Source organism: Caloenas nicobarica, chromosome 4 (genome assembly GCF_036013445.1).
Source record: "Caloenas nicobarica isolate bCalNic1 chromosome 4, bCalNic1.hap1, whole genome shotgun sequence".
Taxonomy (NCBI): Eukaryota; Metazoa; Chordata; class Aves; order Columbiformes; family Columbidae; genus Caloenas; species Caloenas nicobarica.
Genome location: NC_088248.1, coordinates 27,737,724 through 27,746,566, shown reverse-complemented (window position 1 = coordinate 27,746,566; position 8,843 = coordinate 27,737,724). Strand labels below are relative to the sequence as shown.

At 40.0% G+C, this 8,843-nt stretch overlaps 1 protein-coding gene across 2 annotated transcripts in view; it reads right to left on the bottom strand.

Moving 5' to 3' along the window:
- Positions 1 to 3,580: 3,580 nt before the first annotated feature.
- Positions 3,581 to 8,843, bottom strand: part of ADAMTS3 (ADAM metallopeptidase with thrombospondin type 1 motif 3) — a 134,762-nt gene continuing 129,499 nt past the window's right edge. For both annotated transcript variants that reach the window (XM_065633376.1, XM_065633377.1), the window contains one exon: positions 3,581 to 6,306. In XM_065633376.1, coding sequence (XP_065489448.1) covers positions 5,732 to 6,306 — 575 coding nt within the window. In that variant the 3' untranslated portion in view covers positions 3,581 to 5,731. The remainder of the gene's footprint in view (positions 6,307 to 8,843) is intronic.

Here is an 8,843-nt window from a genome sequence, read left to right as displayed (position 1 = left end):
TCAGTTCAAAGCAGTCATCCTGACAGGAGGGAAAGGAGTAGCTGTGACTCTTCCCCACAGAGTAAATCTCTGTTCTTTTACATGTGCATACATTTGGGTTGCTTACCCATCGAATTTCAGAGGGGTTTTATACTTTCCTTACAATGTGGAACAAAGGTAGAAATAACAGGCTAAAATATTGTGCATTGTACACAAAAGAACAGACATTAAACCAGGTAAAATAAATACAAAGTGACAAACAGAAAAGGCTCTTATTTGTTCTGAACTACTGCATCTTCTCCAGCAGTAGCACAGGCATCACATCTCCACTTCTGTCTCAGGTGTTCTCGTTTGTAGTGACCCAGGTAGTCACCCATATTGCCAGGTTTGAAATTTGCTGGGTGCGAGGCCAGCCAAATTCTTGTGAAACTGTGACCAGCTCTTAAGTGCTGTAAGCATCCAGGGCTTGCAGGTTTTGGCTTGACTCCGAAGGAAACAGTTCTTGCAAGATCCTGAAAAGCACCCCCCAGGGAGTAAGAAATCAATGTGTCTCTCAATGAAATGCACGGTATCTCTGTGGGCTGGAAAAAAAAAAAAAAAGGGCAAATATGAAATCCAAATCCTTCCTTCTTCCCTTTTTTTTTTAAAGTAAAGGTTACCTAGTATGGCAAATTATTGTAACTAAAAGGTAATAAATCTGTCTCAGAAGAGCCTAGAAATAATCTTTATGTAATAGAAAAGAACATGCTCCATAAACAGGGATGGGAATTTTTCTTCCATATGAAGGCAGTCCAAAAATGAAATCATTCTAACAGAGACTTGGAGTCTGGAACACAAGAAATACGTAAGAGCAGATATTTCTATGGTTTAGCAGATGGTGATTTTTACTGACTGATCCTGATAAAGCACGGTCTTCCTGCACATATCTTTCACATACCTCTGACTTACCAGGTTTGACAACCTGAGATTGCTCTCCCACTGTCCTAGCAGCAGCTGTCTGTCCATTCTCTTGCAGCCGTATGAAGACACTTCACCCAGAAGCTGACACTTAACATGCTCTTGCTAAATAACCCAGCAGAGCCTGCTTGTTCCAGCTCTGCCATTAGCACTTCCTTATCTTCATGGCTTCTGAGCTGGGATATTTTCCTATGGAATTTAAAAGAGAGACTTTCTTTCCTCCTTTCAGTGTAATTAATAAGATGCAATTCATATGACACCTACCATGTAGAGAGATCTTGTTTTGGGCACAGTCTTTCTTTCAGAGAACTAGGAAAAAAATTCAGATAACTAATACATGAAAATGTGAAGCCGCCATAAGAAACCAGACCTATTTAGCAGTGTGTTGATATCAAGTTCACCTAAGCCTAAACTTGGTGCATTTTAAAAATTTGGAGAGGAAAAGGACTTTTTTTTTTCTAAAGAATACAGATGTTTAACATCTTCCTATGATACTACAGGAATCTCTGCCTTAGTTACAATTCAAATGATGAGAGGCTCAGATGTCTTTTCAAAGATATTCCTCTCTAATACTTTTAAAGAGTTAATGCCTGAATTTTGTCACATGAAAAACAGTTTGCTGGTCTTGCAGAATTTTTAAGCAGCATTTGAACAAGCTGTCATCTGGTAACATGTTGCAGTTGCAGGAATAGTTGAAGCTGCAGTTCCCCTTTCAAACAGATAACCTCTCAGGTATTGTGATTCTGTGAGCCACACTAGAAGTGAAAAAACAGTGTAGCTGACAACTGTAGTTATTGTCAATTGCAAGCCATTTATCCTAGCATCTTGCGTATTGAGCTTTGATTAATAGAGCTTTTTTAGCACTCTCAAGTGGTGCTTCAATGGATATTAGATTTTTTTATGGACACTTACTTGTGAAATGTTACTATTAGTGCTCTCTACAAGAATTTGATTTCAACTAGACACTTACTTCAGATTTACTTGCCCAGCTTAAAACTGTCAGGAATGTGTTCAGAGAATGTAATTCTTGGCAGAATGTAGTAAACCAGAGATTTAACTGAGACCTGAAGCCAAACTGAGTGATAGAAACTCCTCTTATCGATGCAGTGGGTTGGGAATATGGCCTGTTAATTTTCTGGTTTGCCTTTTTTTTTTTTAATATCACATAGTGGTTTTTGTGACATCATTTAGCGTTAAAATAAATACTTACAGATCAAATACCAAAATACTACTGCCAAATTCAGGTGCAGACCAACACGCTGGAAGTAAATAACGCACTGCATTTATATATAGCAGAGGCAAAGGCTGTTGCTATACTAAAGCTGTGTTGTTTTGCAGGTTTGTGGATGCTCTGTACATCTGCAGCACTGCGATGTACAGAAGGCCCTCCCATCTCCAGGCAGGACCAGAGGTGCCTTGCCTCTTAGCTTCAGTAGAGCTGTGTGGAAATCTTCTCCATCAGATTGCAGTGCATCATGTGGGACTCCCAGCTGGCAGATCCTTACTGGAGGTATGTACATGCACGACACAGATCACTTCTTACAGCGTATCTACTTGCAGTACTGTAAATGCTGGCATCTGTTCCTGGCCTTGTTCGTACTTGCTATGTGGGTATACTCAGCAATTAGATCTCCCTCTCAGCCTCTGTTCTGCTGGGTTAAAAAGCCAAAGTTTCTCTTGTCTCCATCTCTGAGATGAAGACCTCCACATTTTCTTACCAGATTAGGTTTTGTCTACAAGTTCCAGTCCATTCTTGAAAATGGGCAACCACAGCTGCAGAAAAATTAGCAGCTTTCTGGAACAATACCAGAACGACTGACCTCAGGCAGTGAAACTGGAGCACAGGGCACAATGGCACAAGCTGCTTTCCTTCCTTAAGCGTGACTCAGTGGGTCTCTGTGACGTCCCACAACTACACAAGCACATCATGTATCCACCCTTGCCCGTGTCACACCATCTCGTGGCCACAAAGAAGTTGTGGCTTCAGGAAAATACCAGCTACAGCTGCATGCCTGCACTTGTCAAAGGAGAAACACAGCAATCATATCAAAGGATGCATTTTAGAGTGGATGGTCTCAAACCTTATTAAAGACAGATGGACTAGAAGGCTAGAACTCTCTTCAAAAGGTGCACCTGTACTAAAGAAACATGGGTGAGTTTTGGGGATTGTTTTCTAAGTCTTTAGTGGCTGGAGCAGACCTGAAATCCTCTCATCAGCTCAGCAAACATTTCTGTAATAGCTAAACAAGAAAAGAGCAGCTGCCTCTGACTGGCATGGAATCCCTTAGATACCCTTTCTCAAAAAGCAAAGCCAAAAATGTTACATGTTCTTGATAAAAGGTTTGGAGCTACTACCTTGACACTCACACATGTACCAGGAAGTCTTTGAATGAAAGGAAACACACTCCTTATTTTCCCCAAATTTCTCTGCAACTTGCGCTCTCCAGTGGCAAAATGAGGACCTCTGTTTTTAAAAATCAATTAAATACTTAAATGAACTTTTTTCAAGATGGTAAAGGTCACAACTGTGATGTTAATGGTTATTTTGCAGAAGATGAAACTTAAAAATGAAAAAAACCAGACCCTCCCATGTGAATCAAACCAGAGAAAGACTTGTTAAGGATTTTATTGCTACATGCTCCCCAATACAACAAACAGTATCAGTAGTGGACACTTTCTAGAAAGAGAAATTAGCTTGGTAGAAAAGAAATCAAAAAGGTACAAGGATTATCTACACCCACACTGTATATATGTAAAAAATAAAGACAGAGAGAAAAGAGAAATTGACTTTTGGGGAATTTCAAACACACCTTATTTGTCTGCTCGAGGCTCAGGGATTGTCTGTGCAATCTGTTTAATACTAATTTATTGGGGCTTCAAAAGCCTTGCAGAAAGGCAGCAGCCATTCTTTTCGAGGTGTCAAGTCAATACTTTGGTGGGTTAGAGGATGCAAGATGCATCTTGCGTAGTGTGGCCATATACTTCCCTGAACTGAATTAACCCACCTGTATTGTCATTTACATTGAAGGTCTTCTGACAACAATTTTCATCCTTATTTCAGCCTAGTGATACCACCTAATCACTACAGATGTTTCTTATCCTCAGAGTCCTAATCTGTTTTATAGCATTTCAGAGGAACATATTCTTTAAATGGGTCAGTCATGAGGACTTTTAAACGGGGAAGCAAAAAATGCACATGAAATTTTAATAGCCTACTTAGGAATTAAAGATGTTGCTAATAAAAAATTGTCATGACTTTTTTTTTTTAAGAATAAGATCAACAGTTTCTCTACAGTAGTTAGCTTAAATTTCTATTCTATCCATAAGACATAGCATGTACAGGTATCTAATTACATCTTTCTATTTTAGCTTGGCAAAAAGAATAGTCAACTGCCCTTAGTGTAAATATTAAGTACATAAAATACTATCAAGAATTCAACTTTTAATAAATAGCTTTAGTTCTCCATCCTATATACAAGTACTTTACAGCAACACACAGGAGAGAGTGTGATTGGGTGGACTGTGAACAAGATTGTTATTGACATAAATTACATTATTGCAGTCAGATGCATTGTGGTTGTGGAGATTTTGAGGTGAACCATGCTGAAAAATAAATATCTCTCTCACTTTTAAATCAATGCTTCCAGTAGGAAAAGAAAAAAATCTGTTTTAAGTCTTGCCACAGCTATTTCTTGTCAGTGGCTATTCTATTGCTGTGATGCTTTTTCAGCTTCAGAAATAACAAATAGATCATCTTAAAAACAGAGGTCATTTTGACTTGTGAACATTACAGTACTTACAGTATATACATGGTTCTCTACACTGGTCTGATCTCTCAGGCAAAAGGAGACTTAAAGGACGGCACTGCTACTCCTAAACTGAAGGAACAACCTGGTCAGTGTAGGCCGCAGGTTTTCATCGCACAGGCATGTGAAATCATTTTTCCAACCTGTGACTGCAATTACACTAAAATGTCTAAATCTGGGCTGGTGGCTATATGCAAGACCCGTACCTTTAGGTTTACACCTTTTTCTTCCTTATTTCAAAAGAAAGCATCACATTGCTGATACTCAAAAAAAGCCCCTTTCCTAGTATCAGTAGATGTAATTCATATGAAAATAGAACTCCTCCTTTTATGATAATGCTGCTTTAAAAATCAACTCTTGGAATGTAAATAAGGCAGTACTCAATGGCAGGCACTTAGCAATTGTTCAGAACGCAAGACAGGTAAACAGTTGTCTCAAAGCACAAAACTCTTAAAAATAATACTGATTTCCCACAATATACAGTATTTACACAACAGCTGCAAATTTGCTCATACAATATCTGTGCATATAGATAAATGAGCAAATCAAGTCTTATGGATTCAGTTGTTCCATTGCAAATGTATTTTGTGTAGTGTAAACATTCGGTACCTCTTGTGGTGGGGCATTTTCTACATGTGAGTGTTCAAAAATAAAAATAAGGAGGTGAGTGCTGAGTTCAGGGCCCCTTTTCCGCACTGGAGCTTGACTGGTGCCCTCAGCAACTTCTGCTCACTGTTAGGAATATTCTTTGGCACTTTCCTCTGATGCATTCAAGCTAGCCAGATAACGCAGTGTGGGAGGAGGATGGGAGCAACTAAAAAGTGAACCAGCACTTCTTGTTCTTTGTATTTACAAGGAAAATAAGTTGATAACCTGCAGTGTCCTGCTTGTGGAAAGCAGCATGCACCATAGTGTCCAGAAGTAAGGAAGTTAAACCCAAAGCCAAACAAAGTCTCTTTCAACGGCTATCCTCCATGAAGAATTCATGGTCATCTTTCCACAGTGGAGGACCTCGAAGGCCATCCCTTGTCAACATGCTTCTTGCTCTTCCTTGAGGTTCTTGATGGAGAAGGAGCACCTGCTGCAGTGTTATTAGCTGGTACCACAGGAACAGCTGGTGCCAAAGCAAGGGCATTACCAAGATTGAGATCGCTGCTGTTGGCAGGTAACTGGTGTAGCAAAGAAAACAGCTTAGAAGTCTTCCTTGCCTGAGGAGCTTTCCACTGTGGAAATTCAGCACCTTTGGGCTTATTGTTTGATGGGGAGACATGTGTATCTGTGTCCTCTTCTGCAAAAGGAAGTCTGCCCAGAGAGCTTCTTCCAGGCAGGAACTGTGCATAGTTGGGCACTAAGGGTGTTGGCATCAAAGCCCTAGGCAGATCGCTTTGATCAAACATCACTTCCTCTTCGGTTTCAGCAGCTTCGGTAAGGAACAGTGGTGGGAGGGTGCTGCTGCGCTTACTGCAGGACTCGCAGCACAGCTTCTTGTAGCCAGGGATGGAACAGTAACGTGCAAGCACTTCCATTTGACAGAAGATAGATTTGTCTCCCATACAGGGTTCATCTGCAAAACAAACATCATGTTGATTGTAAAACTAGTGAAGAGCACTGCAATGCCCAGACAGCATTTAGATGGGCATGGATAAAGTTCTCCCTATATTCCCCAAACGATGGACTACTCTGGATATGCAACCTGAGATGCTTCATCCCCTGACAGAACTCACCACCACCCTAAAAAATAACCCTAGTCAGGCATCAAAGAAATCAGCAGTCACTTTGAAAACGTCAGCTTCTGTGCACACCAGAAGCGAAGAGCTGTGGAAAGGCATGTTAGATTTGCAGAGTGCTACGGACAATTTCCAGTGCTAACCTACTAGAGCTCTCAAACACCAGGCCAGATGTAGCTCTACCCAGCCCAAACCACCTTCAATTCTAGCCTGAGGACATTATCTATCAACATTATGTATTAAAAACAATTAAATCTTTCCTTAAAGAAATAAAATTCCAAGCAATATTTCTCAAAGATGCCTTTTATATGATCTCTTAAACAAAAAGGTTATATAGTTGGATAAAATACATTTCTGAATTTTAACAAATAGGTCAGGCATCAGATGCCTTCGAGTTGTGTGTGGTGTTCCTTTCAGTTAGAGACAAGATCTTAAAGAGGTCAAAGGTCTATTAGAGGTCTCAAAAATGTCAAAGTTTCTTTGAGAATTTGATATTGAGCTAAGAGCACATCAGTACTCAGGCTCCTTCAGATTGTCACATGAACTCAGAGATGAAGTCCTAAATTTTACTATTACCAGGGCTGGGACAAACACAGAGTTTGTAGCACTCATGAGCAGGTGGCACTGTTGAGAATTTCTGTTGTTAGTCTTGCAGTCTATTGTATGGACTATATCAGGGTACATGTTCCCTGCATAGTTTGGTATTCTGTATGGGAAACTGTTTCAATTAAAACTTCACTCATTTGATAGAAATAGTCAAATTCTCAGCTTGTATCTGAGCAGAGCAGTGTCAAGGCACAGAAGAAGATGGAAGGTTGGCTCCAAACATTTGAAATGGCCTGCACTGTTGGCAGATTTTAAAATGAGGAGATTTAATACTTCCTTATTACTCTCCTCCCTATGTCTAACTCATCCTACCAATCATTTATACTGTTATTTATCTGTGTAATTCAAAATATGATGTGCCTTGGTGGCATGAACACCCAACAAGATAATGCAGGGAGGTGCCTCAGAAGGTCACCTGGTCCAGCCTTGCAGCAGGGTCAATGCTATTTGGAAGAGCATCTTGGTGTTTCCAAGTCAAAGCATCTGTAGGCAGAGAGGGGTAATTACCTTCTCACAGACATCTACAGGGACCCTCAAAATAGACTGTGCATTTCAGTGTTGTGTTCCAGCTGAATCTGTCTCTCTCCCACAGAGGACCAGCCCAGCGACTGGGACTCCTGAGAAATACAGGGCATCTGTGTCTCCCCTCAGTCTCCTAATTTGGATACCAAGGCCCTGGCAGCACTCCAGAATCAGACCAGGAACCTACAAACATGTTACACTTCACAGGATATAAAACCAGCAGTGGGGACAGATGAGTAGCTTGGTGCATCCAGGCACTATTCAAACACTTTGGGGCAAAAAGTTGCCATTAGCAGAATTTTCCTAAGATACCGTAGCTGGCTTGAAATGGTAGTGACGGATTTTACTTAAAATAGAAGCATGCAAAATTATAATGGAAAAAGCCAAAAGTTAAGCCCAGCTATTGAGAAGATCTGTTTCATGTCTAGTCCTCCATTCATAGTTAGCAATTATGTAGTCAACATTTTAATGTGCAACAGATGGCATGTAACACCACTTATTAAGCTCTGAAATTAACTTTCCGTACTGTGATATTTTTTCACCTGTGTACAGATGCTGCCTCACCACATGTCAACAGTATGTTAGGCAACCCAGTTTTCCTATTTTAAAATATTAACTGTAGCCCAACCTCTGAATCACTGTAACTCAGCTTAATTCCACTGAATTCTGTAAAACTATACACACGTACATCAGTGGGGTTGTGGGATGTTGTTTATAAAAAGCAAATTATATGACTACAGCATGTAATACAACAATTTTCCATGCTTCCCTGATGTGCTTCCTTGGATAAACGTTTGTTGGTTCTTGACAAGCCTAGCATTAAGTCTGCAACTTTGCATGGGAACGTACGTACACACGAAGGCACTATAAGACTATTTTCAGCAGGAATCTAGCAGGGGCAGTTTGAGGGCTATATCATATTTCATCTAAACTAGAAAAGCTAATATTGAAACACAAATCTTTGCATCATATCTAGAACAATCCTTATGCTGTGTAAATGAAAGCAGCACCTGATCTGGAAAATTACAGCAGTCATCTTGTTAACACACTGCGATTATGTCAGTACATAAGTCAAGCAAATAATATCACCTAAAGTGACAAACCAAAACAGAAGGTACCAAACAATTATTTTTGGGCACCTTATTTGGTCTTTTTCTCTCCTGGTTAATTGTTGTGATATTGGTTTGTGATCATTTAGATTTCATGACTCAAGGGATAGTGCAAAGATTTGGTTTTGTACTTATCT